This window comes from Miscanthus floridulus, chromosome 8 (genome assembly GCF_019320115.1).
Source record: "Miscanthus floridulus cultivar M001 chromosome 8, ASM1932011v1, whole genome shotgun sequence".
Taxonomy (NCBI): Eukaryota; Viridiplantae; Streptophyta; class Magnoliopsida; order Poales; family Poaceae; genus Miscanthus; species Miscanthus floridulus.
The window spans coordinates 194,554,988-194,576,523 of NC_089587.1; the positions used below are offsets into that span (position 1 = coordinate 194,554,988).

Consider the following 21,536-nt stretch of genomic DNA (forward strand, 5'->3'; position numbering starts at 1 on the left):
CTCGCCAACGACGTCCGCACTCGCTGCGCGCTTCCTCGACGCAGGAACCGCCACACGCCGCGTGGCCTCCTGCTCACCACCAGCGGACGTCGCCGTAGGGCCGTGACGCTCCGCCAAGGTCACAATGACCTCCCGACTCTCCTCCTCGTCGGAGAAGACCATGTCATCCAAATCTGTAGGAGGGTCATCCGACGCGAGTTCCGACTCGACATCGCTCCTACATTCCCCGGCCCTCATGCGCCGAGCGACCTCCTTCTTCTTCTCTTCCTTCCGCCGAACCTCCTTAGTTCTCTTCTTCTTCCGGGCGTCTGCCGCTTCCTTCTAAGCGGCTTACTAGGCCTGGCCCTCCGGTCCCTTGGGAAGGTGCGGCCGGGACTTGTACTTTCCGAGCCCCTATGGAACATACGACCCCCAATCAAGAAATAGGAAAAGCAGAAAAAATGCGTGGATTAGAGAAGGGAACAAACCAGGCGGGACACGATCGAAGAGTTGAAAGGTATGGACCTCCCTTCAACCCTCTCCTTGGGCCTCAGCTGCAGCACCAGGCCAATGCGACTCCAGACCTTGTCGTCCGGTAGATCCTCCGACGACGTACGGTCTGGGTCCGTGAGGCCGTCGTACATCCACATCGACCGCACCCTCTCCGCCAACGGCACGACCCGGTGGTGGTACAGGGTGTGAAACACCCGCACCCCATTGAGGCCGCTCTTCACGAGCTTCCAGAGCTCCGCCTCGATGACTCCCACCTTTTACTTCTCCTTTTTGGCGTAGCCCCACGACCAACTTTCTTTTTTTCCCTGGCCTCCTGCCGGTGAACACCGGGAATGGCGTCGCCGCTGGATTCTTGATGTAGAACCACTCCCCATGCCACCCTCGATTGGAGTCGCAGGAGAGGTACCCGGGATACGAGTCTCCCACGCCCAGCTTCCTCTGCAGGGCAAATCCTCCCACCGGCACGATCTCAGCTAAGTCCCCCGCCGTCAAGGCTCTCGGGGAGAAGAGCCACTGGAAGAAATCTGCGTGCAGCTCCATCCCAAGAAAAGCCTCGCAGACAGTAATGAATCCGGCGAGGTGCAGCACCCCCATCGGATTGAGATGCTGCAGCTCCAGGCCCCACTCATTGAGAAGCCCGTGCAGGAACCAGTGCGCGGGGTATCCCAAACCTCACTCGTGGAAGGTAAGGAATGAAACCACCTCGTCGGAACGAGGTTGCAGGAACTCCTCCTTTCCGGGGACCCTCCAGTGCACCACCTCCAGCGGTGGTAGAAACCCTTTCTGGACGAAGGCCTCTAGCACCGACTTCCTCACGGTGAACGACTTCTAGTCCGACATCCTCACTCCGGATTGCAAAAAGAATCAGTAAGTTCTTCTCTTTTGCTCTCACCCTCTCCCTTCTCTTTCCTAGAGACCACCGCGGCTCTCAGGAACACTCACGGCAAGAAAAGAAGGGGGGCAACAGAAGAAGAAGAAGAATAGGCAAAAGAACGGAACAAAAACCTCTCCCTGCTCCTACTTAAAGGAAAAGGGACGGCGGTTGGGGAAGGACGCGCCAATCGGGGAAGGCAGAACGGTGGAGCAAGAATTTCTCTCTCTTTCCCATTTAATGCAGATGGGACGCCCCCTGACCGACGGGACATGCCCAGCACGATGAAACGGCTCCTGATCAGGCGGGACGTGGCCTGGCCATGGCCCACCACTACCGCATGATCAACCACTACCGTGCGTCGGGCACAAAAACCGAAGCGCCACCGCACATGGATGACTCCCTGTCTCCCCAGGCCAGACCTAGAGAGACCCAACAGTGAAATCTCCGCCGAGAGAGATCAACCGACCTCCTAAGTCGATCGATTCACTCAGGATAAACACCTGAGATACAGGTCCTGGTCGGGCGTCTCCGACTAGAGCTCTTTGAACCCCGTCTCTCAGGACACCAAGGTGAGCATGTGTTCATTAATACAAACAATTCACACAAGGGCTAACCCACGATTGGCAAGCGTAGGTACCAGTCGGACATTTCCGACTGGAGCTCTTCAAACTCCATCACTCCAGTCGTGCAGGCCCCACCACACGAAATCTCTACCGGGAGACAACCAGACCTGCTGAGTCGATCGATTCACTTAGGATAAGCACCTAAGATACAGGTAGGAAGCGAAGGGGCGCCCCATGCGGGCCATGCCGACTCCGTCTCGAATGACGAGCACGGGTCCTGGTCGGACATCTCCGACTGAAGCTCTTCGAACCCTGTCTCTCTAGTCATCAAGGTAAGCATATGTTCATTAAACACAAAATTGTTCACGCGAGGGCTAACCCATGATTGACAAGCGCAGGTCCCAGACGGACGTTTCCGACTGGAGCCCGACGAACCCCGTCTCTCTAGTCTTCAAGGTAAAACACTATCAAAGCCTCTATATTTCAATTTAAAATATTCATACATCCATACGCGCATTTCATTCCATACGCCTGAATCCCCCGGACGGTTAGGGCATGAACCGCCCAGGGGCTCGGGAACTAAGCATCGCACATGCAGCGAAATGCACCAGAATGCTCTGTGTTGCATGACGAAGCGGTGGCTTGCCTCATTCGATATGAGCAACTGAACAAAGCCAGGGGAGAAAACCATAGATGAGCACCGTGCGGCCTTCGCCCGGTCTGGCGAACCGGGTCATCTCAACCTTCTCGTTTGATCCTGAACCTCTCACCAAGCCCACAGAATCTCCATCGAAGGGGAGGCCGTCAGGCCACCCGGGTCAGTCTATGGAACGACCTAGGCATCTATCGGGCTGCAGGTAAAGGAGTAGTGGAATGTCACAAGAGGGCTATGCCGACCCCGTCACGAACGATGGACCCGGATTCCACTCGATCACACCCGTTAGCGAGCTCACCGAGCTAGTCTTCGAGCCCGAGCGATCAGGACAGGCGACGAAACTCAGCCGCTTCGGTTGTGAGGAACCAGATGGGGTAGCGCAAAAACAACTCACAGCCCCCACGAAGGCCTGACAGGGCTCGGGGGTTTAAACGCCATGGGACCGCAACTCCGAATTCGCGTCGACGGGATAGGCGACATCCGGCTACGGCTTGGGACAGCGACTCCTTAACTCACGTCGACAGGATAGGTGACATCTGGCTACGGCTTGGGTCCGTGACTCCTTAACTCGCGTCGACGGGATAGGCGACATCCGGCTACGGCTTGGGTCCGCGACTCCTTAATTAACGTCGACGAGATAGGCGACATCCGGCTACGGCTTGGGACCGCGACTCCTTAACTCGCGTAACGGCTTCAGACGGCTTCACTAACTAAAACTAACTCTTTCGATCCACAGCGAGCACCGACGCCTGGGTCTACTCGCGACTCCACCTTACCCGATCCCACGACGCGCACCGACGCCAAAGATCGAACTCTATTGCATCCGAAACTAAGTTATTTCCGTTCACGGTGCACACCGACGCCAGGGCTTGTTTCAAAAACAAAAAACTTCCTCGTTCGATCCCCGGCGCGCACCGACGTCGGGATCATTAAGTTTTGTCTCCATCCAATCCCCGCGCTTAAAAACACCTCGGCTGCACAACGACGCCATGGTTAAACAAAATTTTGTCTCAAACTAAAAAACATGCATACACGCCTGCTGAGACAACACCCCCAACCGGTTCGGCCCGAACCGCCTAGGGCTCAGGGGCTACACCCGCAGGTGCGCTCGCGCGCACCCACCGACAAGACAAAAATCCCCTGGACGATTCTGCCCGAATCGCCCGAGGGCTCGGAGGCTCCTGTCGGGTTCATAAACCCGGGGTCCCTCGGGGACCGGCTTCCACGCCAGGGCTCGGCCCAGGAAAACAGCCTTTCTTTCCTCCGGACAGGTCCGAAAGTCTAAAAACCAACAGACCGGAGCACTCGCTTTAGGCCTAGGCCACCTTTGGCCCATCTCTCCGACCGGAGCACTAGCTCAGGCTCAGGCCAGCTCCGAACGGCCTCTCCGATCGGAGCGCTAGCGTCAGGCCCTGGCTGCCTCCGCATGGCCTCCACTCAGAAAGCCTGACCCGAGGACCGCCTTCGACTCTGACCCCGTGTCTCCGACCGGGATTCATAGAAAAACACCGTCATCATTATTCTCCGACTGGCGCGCCAGAATCGACTGGGGACCATCCGACCGGGGACGCCCGCTCGGAAAGAACCAGAAGGCGTGCGGAGAAAGGCAAGGCATGGCTCACAAGTCAACACCACTGTACCAGGGACCATACCCTGCACGAAGCAGTGCTCTGCAGCCACCCTGACACAAAGTATTGTAGGTGCCGCTAGAAACTCCCATATGGTAAGCCCTCCGCGTGTCTCTGGACATCGATCGCGGTATGGGCTCTAAGATTTGCCATACCGGGTGAACATAGCACGGCTCCTCACATGCCACTAGGCATCAAGAAGTATCTTGTAGGTACCGGCGTCATCCTTCCTGAAGAAGATAGATCGACCTCCCATGCACATTCGACATCCTACAGCGACATCGACAGTATTGGGGGGCTTCAACCATTATCCAGTTTTCATCACCGTAGGCAGCAAGACTTAGAAATATCTGTACTCTCTCCCTCTCACCTGTAATGCCATCCCCTTCATCTATAAAAGGGGATGCGCTCCCTCCCCCGAAGAGGAGATCGACTTCTTCAAGCTCAGACTCACTAGATCGATACCAACCCCTTACAATCGCAGTACCACCAAGTTCCGACTGCAACCCTTCCGGTCAGAGCCTTCCGAACCTCTTGTATACCCCATTCTTTCTCCTTCTCGTTTGTAACCCCACTACAGACTTCGAGCACCCGGGCTCAGGAATAAAGTCGCCGACCGACCCCGACTAGACGTAGGGCACGTTGCCTGAACCAGTATAAATCCTATGTCATTGAGTACTAGGCCACCTCCGATCACAACGTAAAGCAAAACTACAAATATTTACTAGTTGGTCACTTTCTGCACCGACACTATATATATCCAGAACTGATTTTCATCTATATTGTATCCATACTGTGAGTAGCTCCAAATCTTGATCATGTCGTGCGCACTCGACATACATGCATTATTATTGTCTGTCGTAGTGGAGTCACAAAATGTGGCGTGTGCTAGCTACTAGCCAATATGCATGTACGCGCATCAACAGGAGTTCGAGGACAAACACAGGAGAGAGGGCACGCTGTTCGTTTCCAAATTTTCCAGATTATGAGGAGGTGGCCAAGAGGGCACATGCATGCACGACATTGGTCGCCGCAGATGGTGTGTGTGCATGCGGTGGTCGGATGGACCGGCCCCTGCCCATCAGGGCTCCAGGACTGAAGCAGTAGCGTCATCAGCCTGCGAACCCGGCGCGGCGCGCGCAGGTTGCAACTTGCAAACAATGCAAAGCATATATACACGCACGGCGGAGGACCACGGCCGGCGTACGGCCATCATGGTTCGATGACGACGCAGATAAGTGAGACCTCCGACTCCGATCTGAGTTGTTCTAACTTCTAACCACCATGGCGCGCTCGATCTGGTCATTAGCAAGCTACACATAACACTGCGACGTGCGTGCACGCCTCGTCTCGGTACCTAGTGTGTTCCAAAGCAGTGAAGCATGCCAGCTAGCAGCTACAAACGCTTGCATTTGAACCGCCCGTACCCCGTACGTTGTACGAGTGTTTCTCCCGGCGTCACCGGCCACACCGTACCGGTGCTCGTACGCACTTGCAGGGGGTAACCTCCCGGCCGGTCCCCCGGCTATGGAGTCACATGCCACGTCCTTTAAAACAAGTGATCACGTAGTAAGAAAGAGGCCAGGCTTTGCATATTTCATAGGGGTCTGGCACACACACATGCACACAACACGTAGAATTTGCATTGGGCCGGTGGACCAGTAAAGAGAGAACATGCATGACTCATCTACCAGCCAGCCCAGGGATCTCGATCGGGCCGGGGACGGGGGTTGCCGCTGCTGGCTCGACCGTCGATCGAGCGAATCAGCGACCGCTCGTTCGCTCTCAGCTATTAATAGGTCTCATGTGAGCTTTGTTGCCGAGGGGACGTAGGCACGTACACGTACTACTACTCCCCTCCAGCTCGATCGATCGGCCGACGTACGCACGTACTACGGCTTCTGTTTAATGGACGATGGTGGAGCTATCACGAGCTACATACCTACAGTGAGTGAGTGAGGCCGACTGGAGCACGCGTATGAGCCGTACGTGCCTTTGCTGTTTTCAGCTGATTAGTAAGGCCTATTCATGTTGCTGCTCATTTGGTGTGGAACATGCAGCGTGCAGAAACGGCTCCTCGCCCCGCCGCGTGCCGTCAGGATCAGCCGGACAAATCAGTACCGGGTGATGGTAACCGCCAACCGGTAACGATGTGACGGGTAAAAAAAACCTGTACCCGCTGATTCTGTGCTGGTGTGGCTGCAGGTGGCTCCGCAGCGAACAAAAGAACACCCTAGGCCTGCAGTGTGATGTCCATGGTCAGTGCACTCAGCAGGAACAACGCGTTTTTTTTCCCCGCCAGGCCGCATGCATTTGTTTTCTGAAACTGTTCTTCACTCCGACCTAGGCCTAGGCGTATAACTGGTCACGTGGGAGAAAGCGCGACCGGGAGAAAGTTGGTTCCTTGATCCGGGAGGATTGATCATTAGTATTGTATATTTGGTTGGTTTAATTTGAGGAATGAAGCAGTCTATCTTCTTTCATTTTTGTTTGGTACTCCCTCTACCCAGAAAAGAATGCAACTACGAGTTACGTGCTCGAAAAAATAGTCCACGTTTTGACCAAGTTTTTAGTGAATACTATTTGCATTTATGACTCAAAATTAACTTATTATGAAAATACATTTCACAATTAATCTAATAAAATTTTTATTTGACATCATAAATATTAATACTTTTTAATATATAATTAGTCATACTTAAGATTCTAAAATGTAACACTGTGCTGGAATTGCATTCTTTGCTGGGCGGAGGGAGTACATAGAATGACCCGGGAGGATTGAAGTAGTTGATTCATTACCATCACATTCTTCATAAGCTAATACAACAGATAGTAATAGTATGAGAAACAAAATCATTAAATTTGAGAAATTAACTCACAGTGCATCGTCTCATCTGGAATGAGTTTAGTTCGTCAAAGTAAACATCTGATAGAGGAATGTGTTATCTGCAAACGAGGTGATGACTACCGGTGATGATGCTTGATGCAGTGGGATGGGACTAGGGGAGGATATGACCCCGACCACACACAAAACCCCACCCCGCTCTCATTCCAATCTTGAAAAAAATTCAGCCGGACGAGCTAGGCTCCACTGCGACGTTACCGTGTGTCACTTCGAGCTGGTTGCTGCCCTCGCCAATCGATCTGCTCTTTCCTTTTCTCCTGCATCTCGTCAAGCTCTGGCGCTGTACAGTACCATCCGTGTGCCCTGTTCGCATGGTTGATAAGTCATGGCTGAGAGTACTGTTAGCTGATTTGTTGTGAGAGAAAAATATTATTCGTTACCTGAAAAGTACGGCTTATAAGCCAAGTGAACGTGACGGTGGAAATAAGGCACTGTTACATCAATGCCGGCCTTCGCCACTCCTTTTTCTTTTTCTTTTCCCCTAAAAACCTTACCAGAACTAGCCATATGTACAAGATTTTATAACCGAATGTAAGAAAACTGTGGCCCCAGTTGACCCCAGCAGCAAGCGAGATCACGACGCTGCTGGCTGCCAACGAGCGCTCTCTCTCTCTCTCTCTCTCTCTGCATATGCGCCACTTGCAGGAATATATATACTTTATATAGTGGCAGGATCCACCACGCACATCGATCTCCGGCTGGGTGCACGGAATCATGGATGGATGCCGCCGCGGTAGCGGGTTGTTTTTGTTTAACCGCGATGCATGCGTATATACCGGTATGGCTTGCGCGAGGCGAGTAGATCTGGGGCGGCGGCAGCCGGCAGGCACATGCAAATGGCAGCCAAAGGAAAGAGCGGAGGCGGTGGATCAGGCAGGCACCTGGTGGAAAAGGGCACACGCACGGCGCGGCGAAACAGTGGGAAACATCGGATGCATCTGCCGGGGGGGCGTCGCGTCGGGGAAAAAGGACGACAAGGGGAGGGACAGATGGATCTTTCCGTTGCAGGTGTCAGGAGGCCGTCACATGCATGCGCCACCCATTGTTATGTCTAGGCTCTGGTCCGGACGGACTCCGGACCCCGCTCCTCTGCCGCTGCCGCCCTATATCTATCTACATCTCCTTTTACAAACAGTGGCTTTGCCGATCGGCGATCGAGTAGGCACGTTAAAGAATGACCGGACGGACGGCGGTAGCTACCAGTAGTGATTTATGAACAGTTGACTTTGCTCGCGGTACCGGTCGAATGTCGCTGCTGCAAGCCGTCGTGGAAACATTAACCACCCATCGTCCAGCAGCCCGTGACCCTGGTGCGCCGCCGCCGGCCGTCCGGCCGGAACCCATGCGGCCCGGCCGTATCATAATTGTGCATCTAGATCGGGCGATCGGCACGGGCACAGCTGTTCGGCTCGCAAGGGCAGGGCGCAGGGGTACGGTGACGCCAGTGGTGGTGGGATGCATGCGCGCGAGTACGCGACCGAACGAAACGAGGCAGCTGTACGTGCGTGCGTGCGCCCGCGGCGTGGCATTGCGTGCTTGGCCCCGGCCCGAGCCCATGCCGCCGGTGGACCGAGCAAAGGGCACGGAGCGGGGGGACCGTGAGACGCGCGCATCGCCATGGCACAAAAAGCCTCGCGCGCGCAATGCCGCGCTAGTTACGTCCCAGATCTGGCCCTGCCGGTGCGCCGGACGCCTCCGATGCGTGGACACAGAGGTGCGCGCAAGCCAGCTGGTTGGTGGCCGGTGTCATGGCGTCGTACAGCGCATCCAATGGCGAAGACCTAGTTCACCTACGCTGAAATTTAGCTTATGTAAAAATATTGTGAGAGAAAAATAATATTTTATAGTTGGAAAGTAGCTCAGGCGAACAGGGGAAGCTTCAGGCCGTAAGTTTCGGACCAAGCCATTAGGCCAAATATCCTCATCAGAGATTCTGGGCGATTGATGTCAGCTTTTTATATTCACGTACGTTTGGGATCGGCGCGGCTGTTCGTTCGTGTCCTATTTGAGTTGCCCGTCCCTCTATTCACATTTGGCCTATTATATTACTGAAAGAAGAAGAAAATACAAACACACACGCTACAACAGTGCGGCTGCTGCTTCCTGCTTGCATGCATGTCACCGTTGAAGGTAACATACGTTCGGCCGTCCAAATTGAACACGTACGTGTACGTGGGATTCATTAATCTTTTCATCTGGGCCCTGCGATGCAAGTGGCGATCGAGGCGATATCTTGTAAGCGTGGAGGATCGAATCTGTAATCTGTATACGCTGTGGCACCTAATAAAAGGATCGAAATACCGTAATGCCGTTGCGTGCGTGCTGCGTGTGGTTGACAAGTTGGAGGGGCCGGCGGGTGTTCGACGGCACATGCAGGGCGCCAAAGAGGGACGGACGAATGGTGATAGTGATAAGTGATAGCGGTAGGGGATCGGATATTCGGATGCGTACATGCACGGCGGCGGCGGTGATGTATCGTTGCCGCGCGTATTTGTAGAGAGAGAGAGAGAGCAGCAGCAGCAGCAATCGAACCGTCAACCGTGGAGCTTGTTGTTTGATGATCTTGCACGCTCGTGAATCCATATAAGGCCTTGGCCGTTTCATCCCCAAACTATGGGGATTGAAGAGATTGAGGAGGATTTTAACTGGGAGGAGATTTAACCCCCTTCAATCCTTTTCAATGCCCTTGGTTTTAAGACAAAACGAACATGGTCTAAAAGGGTATATACTTCTGTGGACGTCTGGGATGTTTGCTAGCGGGTACGCTGATGATCTACGTCATGTTCGCTTTGGCTTGTTTGGTTTATAAGCTGTACTTTTTCAGCCAACGAACAATATTTTTCTCTCACACCAAATCAGTCAACAGTACTTTCAGCCATGGCTTATCAGCCAAACAAGCCTAAGCGAACAGGGCACTAGTCATCAAGTATGTTGGATGCCCACGGGGCATGGCGCTCCTAAGTGAACTTTGTGGTCTTGTGGACACGTGGCAAAAAAAAAAGGAGAGTCCTGGAAGTTCAAAAGTGGTTTCCACCTAGGCCCTAAGGCCCCATTTTGGTTAGGCTCTTTTCGGAGCTCATTCCGCACTACAATACCCGAGGAATCGAAGACAGAAGAACCATAAATCATGGCTTGTCTAGACTTCACATCATTTTACATGGAGAGGGTAAAATAACTTTTATGTACAATGCTGCGATAGATGCTGGCGTAGATGGAGTTGGAGGCAAAAAAAATGCCAAATAGGTCCTAATTTGTTTTTAGTTGCTTTGTTAATGAGTGCGAAATTAATTACTTATGGTATGCATATTTAATTGTTTGTGTGATTATTAGATAATGTTGCTATTAAAATTTAGCGCTAGCTATCCGTGATTTAACAATTCATTCATTTTTACAAGTATTTTTGAGGGAGGCATATTGGATCATGCACTAGACACAACTATCTAGAATGGAAAAGAAATTGTCGCTAACAGGGCAGTCGTAGATGGAGGGAAAGGCGCTCGAAATAAACATTGCAGTTTCTCCATAAAATTTAAATTCCTTGCTATAAACATTGCAGTCGAAAGAATTATTATAGGTCTAAGTGAAACGTATACTTAATTCATTTCTTTTTTGAGAAACACTTAGTTCATATACTGGGCCGTGGGAAGCTTTCACCATTGTAACCATTGTTGGACAAGGCCTTGCAGTCAAGCGGGCCGTGGGAAGCTTTCGCTGGGCCGTCAGGCTTTTATGCCGATAGCCAGGGGAATAATGGGAATGTTCACGATGAGATTATTTGAGGGGCTCTTTCGGCCATCGGCATGGAACTTTCTCGAATCCGGATAGTCCGCGCACTAGCTAGCTGCCGAATAGCGAACTAGCGATCCATCAAGCACTTTTTTTTTATTCGTGCCTGAGGTCAACGAGAAAGTGGGGAAAAACCCCGGTGGAAAACCTCCAGTGCCAAGTGAGACTCGAACACGGTCAGTAGGAAGTCAGCTACCGGCCTCTACCGCCCGCGCTACGTGCGGTTCCCGATCCATCAAGCACTTGATGGACTAGCAGTTGATGGCTTTTTCACGGATGGTGCTCGGTAGACACCGCCACCACACCAGCACACAGCCTGGTCGTTTGCTCGTATACGATCGTGGATTATAAATTGAAATAATATTTTTCTCTCACACCAAACCAGACAGCAGTAAATAATCAACGATCGTTTACGGACTATCAGGCCGACAGCCTTTGAAACCACGTACACTTGCATGCCAATTGGCACGGCAGGATCGACATGATTAGCGCGTACAGGGTGCGTGCAGCCGTGTGCACGTGTCCACGCGACGCGCGCCCGTGGGCGTGGAGCAGCTTGACGTCGGGGAAAAGTCTCCGCTCTCCGCATCGATCACGCACATCCGACGCGGGAGAGCGGAAGTCAGCCCACGGCCCCACCCTCTCGAGCATCGCCGTCGCCGTCCCGCGGGCTGAGAGTGAGAGCCATCCGGATGACACGCGGGGCCGGGCCTCGCCGCGAGCGCGCGTCCGTCCGCGTCGTCGCGATGAGTTTGGAGGGTGCGGTGGTGGGTGGGGCTGGGCGGCGGCTCCATCGTCACGTGGTGGTCGCCGGGCGGCGGTGGCGGGCCTGCTGTCGTTGACCTTTGGGTTAAAATAATGCATGGCGCGCCGTGCCGTTTCCGGATCATGCGTGCCGAAAGTGAGGTCGCTCCGAGACGAGGCCTCGGGATATTTGTCACCAAGCGTGCCGCGCGCATTTAGGGCGCCAAAAAGAGCAGCGGCCTCCTGTCTGTGTCGCATTTTCGGGAAACATGTTTAACGGTGCACCTGTATACCAGTACAACTGTTGTGCTCTCTTTAACTGTTAAAATAGTCCTTTATTAACCGAGTCTAAAAAAAGTCCTTTATTAACTGAAAAATTCTAATTATTTTGGAATATACTGGTCACAAAAAAACAGTGCACCTTTTCAATGGAAGGCGCCTCTACATTTTTTTTCTCTCCAATCGCCAAGGAGAATGTTGATCTGCGTGCACATGAAAATACCTGGTCCGTATAGGACTGCTACTATTAACTTTTGTGCGGTTTATGATACATTATTTTTCTGGAGTCCTTTCTGATGCAAAAGGAATATGGAGATTTCGCGAATGTACGCTGTACTCATGCGTAATTAAGGTTGAATGGTGTTGAAGATCTGCTGGGATTCTTGTTTTTCGTTGTTGCGTCCCTGGCTGCGTATGCATATCCAGCATATGGCCTGCTAAAATGCAGCCAGCAGTAGCTATCAAGGTCATGTAGCCTGTCATGGTCACTCGGAAAATCACAAAAATGGATGCAAATAGATCATCGTTTTAGGTAACCCGACAGTAATCTAGGTACGCGATGACGATGCGTGCACGATGATGCTGCCCATTTGTGTTTTCGACGAGCAGGAGAATTTCTAACAGTGCCGTCGTTCAGATTCATATATCAGCATATAAATGAATTGATGTTTCAAGGGAAAGGTAGCCGTCCAGCTGGGGATGGCACAGGTAACCTAGGGCCATGTTCGGCTGTTTGGAAAAACGGCTGATGTTGATGTTGATTTATTATAAAAGAAAAACACTGTTATTTCGCTGAAATGGTACGGCTGATAAGTTCAAACAAACATGGCCTAGGATTATACAAGTTGCGGAATGAATAAACAACAGTACAGGCACTTTCACGGAAGCGATAGAGATCCTTCCGAACCGAACCAAAGCAAAAGCTAATTGGAGCTAACACAAGCGGTCCAACAAAATTATTCTATGCGAGTTGTTTCGACGGCTCAAGGAATTCATCTTGGCCTCATATTGGGCTCGATCTGCAAGGTGACGAAGAAATGGTCATCTAACCGTAACTATCCGTGCAGTTCATAGTTATCCCTTCAGCACTAAGTTAACCTATGTATGCACAGCTAGTTTTTCCAAGAGAAACCAAAACAAAAGGAGACATTTGGCCACACTCGTTCCTCTTTTTTTTTTCTTTCAATCACTACAAAGGTAACGTATGCACACGCCAACACCACACAAAACTACACGTCTGTGTGGTTCCTGCTTCCATATGTACTTCATCAATGTATACGTAGGACAAGGTCCTAAACTATTGGCCCGGAGAAACTTACAAGCAAGTCCGGCCTTCTGAATTTCTAATTAGAGACAGGACTTTTTCGTAAACAACTCAGGTGATAAGCTGATCCACTCCCCTTTCGGCATATGCAGCTCCTAGATAACCCAAAGCATGCGACACTGACCCTCCAAATTAAACAAATGCAACAATCCCTCGCGATGTGGTTTAGGAACTACACATCTGCTTCCTTCTCGTTGGTATAAACACAGGTACTATATTCCCAGTACCTGATTGAATCGGACACACCGTCAAATTATTGCGAGTCCGCGAAAGTCTAGTCCAGCACGTAGCACGCCGCACGCCGCACGCGCTAATCGAGAACAAGAACAAAACCGCATGCGACTTTCGCAGGACGCACGAGCGCATTGGACAGTGGTCGTTCCATGGGTTTCTTTCTCGACCACTGATTCAGTGCCGTCCAAGTCCAACCGAGTAGCCGCTCGCTCGCTCGCGATCTACAGCGAGCCGAACCAAAAGCAACGTCCGCGCTTGCCCAGCGCACGCCTCGGGATGCGTGCGGCGGGCGTATCGCGCGCGCACGGATCGCGGCGTCCGGCGTGGCGCGAGCCGCGCGGGCGGGAAGGGGTCAATGCGCGTGGGGCCCGACCACCGACCCCGACCCCGTCCCCGCCACACAACGGGCATCCTCCTTTTCCTCTTCCTCCTCCTCCGTGGAACGCCCCGGCGAGCAGCAAAAAATCGGCCCGCCTTTTTGGCGCGATCCTGGCGACCACGCGACCTTTATAAAGCGCGAGCCTCGCCACGGGACGCCCCCTCCGAATCAGAGCCGCGCGCCCCATTGGCTCGCGCACGCACGACCGGTCGCCCGCTTCCTTGGCAAAGCCTCGCTCCTGGTCTTTCCTTTCCACGCGCGGCTTCAAGCTCCTCGGTCGGTGCAGTTCGCAGCGGGCGGCCGGGACACGGCACTCCACACACACACGCTTCATAGATTGCAGCTCGGCGCGTTGGAGGCAGGCAGGCAGGGATGGAGCCGGTGGGCAGGGGCGGGGACGGCGGCGGTGGAGGCCGCGGGAGGGGCTGGAAGGGGAAGGGCGTGACCTCGGGCTCCGCCGCGGGCAGGCAGCTGGCGCCAGTTTTAGAAGACGCGCCGGCGGCCGCATTGCTCCGGCCCCTGAAGAAGATCCGCAGCCCGGACCGCCGCCTCAACCGCTCCCTGTCCTCGCTCTCGTCGGCTCCGCCTTCCCCTGACTCGTCCTCTGTTTCCAGCCCCTTGTCGCCGCCGGCAACGTCGCTGCCATCGACGCGACACATATTTCCGTTCGCGTACGATCAGGCTCCGGCGGCATCGACGGCAGCGGTGGTGCCAGCGTCCACGGCTGGGTCGCCGAGGCTCCTGCCGCTGCTGCAGTACCCCAGCGTGTTCCAGCAGCCTCTGCCGCCGCAGCAGCATCAGCAGCCTTTGCAGCACCAGCAGATGATTTCGTTCGGAAGCAGCGAGCAGCCGCACCAACAGTTCGGGGCGGCGGCAGCGGCGGCGGCTCCTCTGTTCCCGCCGCAGCTCCTGGCGCCGGAGGTGCAGCAGCAAATGCTGCTACGCTACTGGAGCGAGGCGCTGAACCTGAGCCCCCGCGGGTTCCGCGGCGGGGCCGTGCAGCCGGCGCTGTACCAGCAGCTGCTGCGCGCGCCGGGCCCGCCCACCAAGCTCTACCGCGGCGTGCGGCAGCGCCACTGGGGGAAGTGGGTGGCGGAGATCCGCCTCCCGCGGAACCGCAGGCGCCTGTGGCTCGGCACCTTCGACACCGCCGAGGACGCCGCCATGGCGTACGACCGCGAGGCCTTCAAGCTCCGCGGCGAGAACGCCAAGCTCAACTTCCCCGACCTGTTCCTCGGCAAGGGCCGCGTCGGCGGGAGCGGCCGCACCAGCGCCAGCGCGGCGGCGTCGTGCTCCTCCTCTTCCTCGTCCGCTCCGCCGACGCCCGACGACAATCACACGAAGCAAGCTCAGCAGCATGACGGTGAACAACAGCCGTGCAACAGCGAAGCGAAGCCTCTGCTCCCGGAAACAGAGCAAGGAAAGAGCTCCGAACCCGAGCCAGATCCTCAGCTCCAGTCGGCCGGTCACCAAGGCGGTGACGGCAACGCGGTCATGTTTCAGCCGTCGGTGGCGTCGGGCGGCGTGTGGGGTCCCGCCGACGAGGCGTGGTTCAGCGCCTGGGGCCCGGGCAGCTCCGTGTGGGACTACGACATGGACAACGCCGACGGCCTCTTCCTCCAGTCTCGCTTCGCCAGTGAGGCGACCAGCATGGACTACGTGTCCAGCGCGCCGGCAGCCCCGGCGGCACCGGCAGTAGGCACCGCCGTGGCCTCCGCTGCCTCCCTTTCTCCTCCTCCTCCTCCTCGTCCTCCTCCTCCCCGCAGTCCAACCTACATGTGGAAGGACTGAGCATCGCACACGATCTTCACGCGCAGGAAGTATCCAGGACGCGGGATGCGCATAGGTCGCAGGTTTTTGGCCCGTTCGGTCCGAAAAATAAGCCGAAATACTGATTTGATACGAGAGAAAAATATTGTTCCGACTGAAAAAATAAGCTGAAAAAAAGCGGATTTTAAGAGTCAGCTTGTGGCATCTCGCCGTACGATCGCCATTTCACACAGCAGGAGCATCTGAAGGACCACCATTTTATCTGGACCTTTCCCTCTGACCGCTTTTTTCTCCTGATGAAACACCATAAGGAATCCCGGCTGGATTTTTGAGGCTGGGGACAAGGATGGCCTATATTTCAACCGCCATCCTTGCTGATATTTCCATGACGATTTCATGATTCCAACATTATCTTTAGGTATTTCATTTCTAGCATGTTTCCTTGCTGCATGATTTGTAGTTGCATAGCGGCATGAAGTAGTGTCTGTCTTTATTAGGGATCCCTACAGGCTTTGGGAGAGGAGACGGGTTTTATGCTCTCCTCTGCTCTTAGCTGAGGTTTATGCCTTTATGTCACGTACTGCATTGTACTAGTGCTATGGCACAAATATGAGAGTCAATGTGTGCGTGTGTTTGTGTGCCTTGGATTTGGAATATATATATATATATATATATATATATATATATATATATATATACTCCGTATGTCATTGGCAAAACTACCTTTATCTAGTGTCAGTTTCATGTTTAATGAATGGATTCCTAGTTGCTTAAGAATTGGTGATGTACATTTCCTTCTTATCCTCGAATGCATACTATGTCCTCAAGTTTAACTGATCAATCACATGAGCAGCTAAGAGCACTTTGTAAGTTTTTACAAAAGTTGCTAACAGGAAATCGTCTAGACATTGGATTCTTGTTGTAGTGTAGCCAGATAACGAAGAGAGAAAGGCTCAGTATGTCGCCCAAATCTGAGCCCAGACACCGGATACTTTTCTTCCCTCTGGCCCAAGAACAAAGCCCAAATATTGTGCCGGAGATGCAGTACTCGTATTTGGGCCTTCACCGGTATATAGGTCGTAAAGCTCAATTCAGCCCGGTTTGTACGCACTGACGGGAGAATCTCAACTGAAGAAGTCCACCTCGACGAGTCCGACGCGTTCGTTGCGTCGCCCAATCATGTCGCGGCCGCCGTCGCCGATGCTCTCCGTCCCGGAGAAGAAGACCGCCGCCGCCGAGCTCTTCCGCGACCACCACTTCTTCGGCGCCGCGTCCTTCTCCGACATCCGCGACGCCCGCGCCGCGGTCGCCGTCCAGAACCCGCAGGCCCAGCCACCCGCCTCCCGCCGCGCCCTCCTCCTCCGCTACCACCGGCTCCTCTTCTCCGCGCGCGACGACCCCTGCGCCTTCGACGAGACGTTGTCCTTCACCTGGAACGACGCCTTCCGCCCCCACCTGAAGCACGCGGCCGCCTCCCTCCGCTTCGAGAAGGCCGCCCTCGTGTTCAACGTCGGCGCGGCCGCCTCGAGGATCGCGGCGGCCGTGAGCCGCGCCACGGAGGAAGGGGTGAGGGCGGCGTGCGGGGAGTTCCAGCGCGCCGCCGGGGCGTTCCGCGCGTTGGGGGAGATGATGGAGGAGGAAGAGGCGACGACGGTGGATATGAGTTCTCAGGCCTCGGCGATGCTGGAGCGGCTCATGCTCGCGCAGGCGCAGGAGTGCTGTTTCGAGCGCGCTCTCGCCGCGGGGAAATCACCGCCGGTGTGCTCCAAAGTGGCTAGGCAGGTGAGATTTTACTGACTACACGCCCTGTTCCTATACATTCCTCTCGTTATGTCTCTGTTGGGGGTTTAATTGCAGTGCGTTTTGCACAACTTCAGAGATCAAATTCTTTGCAAGGCTCCGTTCGGCTTATCCCATATTCGGCTTGTTCGGCTATTTTTTTCAGCCGGAACAGCGTTTTTCTCTCACAATTCAGCCAGAATAGTGTTTCCGGCCAGTTTCAGCCAAAATTCTGTCAGCCGAACGGGCCGCTAGTTTATGACTACTCGCTTATCGAAGTTTGATGAAAATTGTTTTGGGTATTTTAAGATGAGAAAATGTATGTTAAAAGCAAACACTGAAAAAATGGTAGGAGTGGCCTATTTGTTCGTGTTGATCCAACGAGGAACTGAAGATGGTAGTGCTCCGGTGCTCCCTAGTAGATTTGTCAGGTTGGTCAAGAAATCTGAATTCGAAATGCACATGTTCCCTTTTGAGTGAACCCATGGGAGGGTGATAGAGATTAGAGGGCGCAAATGTTGATGCTTTTGAAATTGGCATTAGTTTGGAGCTTTACGTCAATTGCATTGTCCAAATTAGATTGTCCCCATTGTGAATCAGTTCCATCTCTGGTAGCTCTGAGATCTACTTCCAGCTATGATCGTGAATCCCTATTAAAAAGATGTAAATTCACTTACAAGTAGATCATGGTAACATATCCAAATAGATGAATCAATCAATACTACATCCAGTCATAATTAGATGATGTTCCGGACAGCAAATTTGACTTATACATACTCCCTCCTTTCCAAATTATATACTTTTGACCAAGTTTGTTAACATATTTTTCTTTGAACTTAGGACAAAGTTTGAGAAATTGGACTTAGGATAAAGCTAAAGTGAACTATAATTTGGAATGGCGGAGTAGTTAGCTACTCCTTCCAGTTTGCTAAAGGAAGTCGTTTTGGACAATGACACGGTCTCCAAAGCATAACTTTGACTTCTATTTATAAAAATATTTATTAAAAAATGACATTTGTATAGGGCAGACCCAGTGCCGGAGGCTCTCATATGAGTGGGGTCTGGGGAAGGGAAAAACCGAGGCAAGCCTCCCCCCCGCAAAATATGCGGAGAGGCTGCTTCGAACCCATATGAATAGATTTGTCTTGAAAAATGCTTTTATAAAAGTATACAAATGTCACAAATCTATTCATATGGTTTTTACATTTCTAAACTCAACACTTAAAAGTTACTTATTATGATTTATGTTCCCAATGTTTGACTCAGGCCATGTCTAAAACGACATCCTCTAGGAAACTGAAGGGAGTACTTTTTACTGTTTGAAACATCATCTCATTATGCCTGGAGGGAGTATAATTCTATAGGATCATGACACTGTTCTATAATGAAAATGAATGTCATTTGATCTGTTAAATACTTAAATGATTCTGTCATTCTTCCTGCAGTACTGGTTGCAGTTGATTCTAAAGTTCGATGTTGCTCATTTTTATGTTGCTTGGATGCATATTTACTTAATTAATCACCGCAACAAATAAAACAAAGCGAATCGGAAAAGTTGGCTAGCTAAGTGAGATTTTAGTCATTAGTTTACATATGGTGACAGGTTGATGCCTTGTTATCCTTGACAGATTTTGATTTTGTACAACTAGATATCTTAGTGGATTGGTGAACACACCAAACATAAAAAAATGAATCTTTGTAAATCCCAGGTTGAGGGTTATGAAACATGTGAAGGAGGAATTACATTTTGAATAGATAAAGTTGAAGAGAATTCAAACTTAGGTGGTTTGAGTGTACATCCAAACCATCGGTTCTAGAAGTTTGGGGATTATACCTCCTCTTAAAGCTAACAAGTTGATTGAGATATTTAGACAATGCCCATTACTCTTTCCAATTACTATGTTATGGGATGCACATCGTAGACAACATCTTGAACTTTAAGGCTTAGTTTGGTCAGGGGAAAGAAATTCAGAAAGGGAGAGGAACCTTATAGAGACTAAAGTAATTCAATTTTGTTTTATCGACCAAAGGTTAGCTCAAACTATATGGACGGTTCTGATTGAAATTTAAAGGAGAATAGAAACTAAAAGTAGATAAATGGATGATCCTAGTTTCCCAAATTGTTAACTAATCTCTAGTTGATGGTGCTACTGCTATTTTTTTGTGCCTTCTGTGATGGTACTAGTAAGCATGCATGACACTGTTTATCATTTTATTAGAGCGACAAAATAAATAGATGTGTTTGTACGTTGCTCAGCATTTAAAAATTCTGTACCGTTTCTTGTGTGAAAAAACCATTCACCTCAGGAAAAGGCTAAACTCTTATGTGTCTGGCTATATGCAGGCTGCCCTGTACTATGAAGAAGCTTATGCTGCACTAGTTGCTCCTCCGCTGCAGAACCACTTTGAAAGATCATGGGTATCCCATATCCAATTGAAGGCTGCTCTGTTCAATGCAGAAGCTTGCTATAGGTACAGTATTGAACTCCATGGGAAGACAGAAATTGGTGAGGAGATATCTCGTTTGCAGGTCGGAATTAAGGCACTTGTGGATGCAAAGCGAACTGCAAGAGGAGCTCCTGGACCCCTGTATGACTATGCTTTCAGACTAGAACGAGATATGAACAAGAGCACGGAGACAGCGAAAGAGGAGAATTATCGCGTATATCTTTTTCGCATTCCGGCTGCTGAATCATTGGCCTCTCTACCAGCAGCTTCACTCGTCCGTTCTGCATCCTTGAGTGAGATCTTAGATCCAAAGACTGAAAACAGCACTCAATCTCCATAAATGGATGCTTTTGATATGGTAAAGTTATGGAATGGTACGTGCATAGTTGCATTTGCATGTAAAGATTTCCCTCTATAGCAGAATTTGTAGGGTTGATAATGTTCATTATCATTCTTATTTTGTTGTTCTGCCGGAGTCTAAATAGGTGCACAATTCGGCTGATGATATTTGCGGAGATGCAACTAATATTTGCGTTGACGCGTTTGTGATATGTTATGCTGCCCTTGGATAGGAAAATTTTGCTGCTAGGTAGTTTCTATTTTTGGTGGTGTTCAACTTGAAGTCGTCATCAGTCCTACAAACCTATCCTGTTGGGGTTTAAAGCAAAATGAGCTATGCGAACTCTATTCTTTGTGTATAAATAGCCTTTTTCTCGTTACGGTTTCGTTATAGCAATGTAATCGTCATTGGCATGTTTGGTTGATGCCTAACTTTGCTGCAACTAAGATTAGATGAAATGTAGCCAATAAATCGAGCACCACACTTGTTGCAAAGTTTGCCATCGAAATGACTATGAGATGTGGGACATATGGCTAAGAAAGTTTGGCATCAAAATGATTATGACATGTGGAACATATGACTAAGAAAGTTTGGCACGCCATAGTTGTGAATTATGATATAAACCAAATACATGCCTAGTAAATTGTGGCGTGTATAACTTGTATTGGCAAGTTGTTGAAACAAACCAAACAACTCTATTCAGATGCAAAGTGCCAATTCATCGCCTGCACGGCGTTATGTATCTTCTGCAATGACAAACATAAGTTCATCATGGAGGGGTGTTATGTATCTTCTCCTTTCACAAATATAATTCATCGTGGAGGTTTTGTATCATTATTTCATTTTGCTGTGTTGTTGATAACACGTGTATAACAGGATAAATGTGTTGGAAAGAATGATGTGCGGTTTTATCCATATTAATCTCTCTCTCTTTCTTTTCGTTATTTATATGCCACATCACCGTAAATTCAAAAAAAAATTGAATCATACCCAGACACTTATACATGGAGGTAGATTCACTCCTACGAACTCATACACACACATAACCGGAATACCCCTATGTACAGACGCCAATGAACCAGCACGCAAATTTCCAACTCCGTACCTTCTCCCCGTTTCAAGTTATAAGACGTTTTGGCTTTTTTAAATTTATAGGTTTCGCTAGATAGCTAGATATAAGTCATGTCTAGATACATAGTAAATAATATGTAATTAGAAATAATAAAATATCTTATAGTTTAGAATGGAGAGAGTATTTCGCAATGGAAACGACTAAGGGCAGCCCCTATGAAGGCTAACACGAGTAGTGGTCTCAGCTAAAAGTTAGACAACACAT

The 21,536-nt window shown here is 51.1% G+C and overlaps 2 protein-coding genes across 2 annotated transcripts; both read left to right on the plus strand.

Annotated features, from left to right (window-relative positions):
• The first annotated feature begins 13,949 nt into the window (after positions 1-13,949).
• Positions 13,950-16,265, plus strand: LOC136477829 (ethylene-responsive transcription factor ERF054-like). The gene has a single exon (XM_066476089.1). The coding sequence runs from the start codon at positions 14,236-14,238 to the stop codon at positions 15,652-15,654; it is 1,419 nt and encodes a 472-aa protein (XP_066332186.1). The 5' UTR covers positions 13,950-14,235; the 3' UTR covers positions 15,655-16,265.
• A 389-nt stretch (positions 16,266-16,654) lies between these two features.
• LOC136477830 (vacuolar-sorting protein BRO1-like) lies at positions 16,655-20,574 on the plus strand. Its single transcript, XM_066476090.1, has 2 exons — positions 16,655-17,415; positions 19,757-20,574. The coding sequence occupies exons 1-2, from the start codon at positions 16,813-16,815 to the stop codon at positions 20,198-20,200; spliced, it is 1,047 nt and encodes a 348-aa protein (XP_066332187.1). The 5' UTR covers positions 16,655-16,812; the 3' UTR covers positions 20,201-20,574.
• The last annotated feature ends 962 nt before the right edge of the window (positions 20,575-21,536 follow it).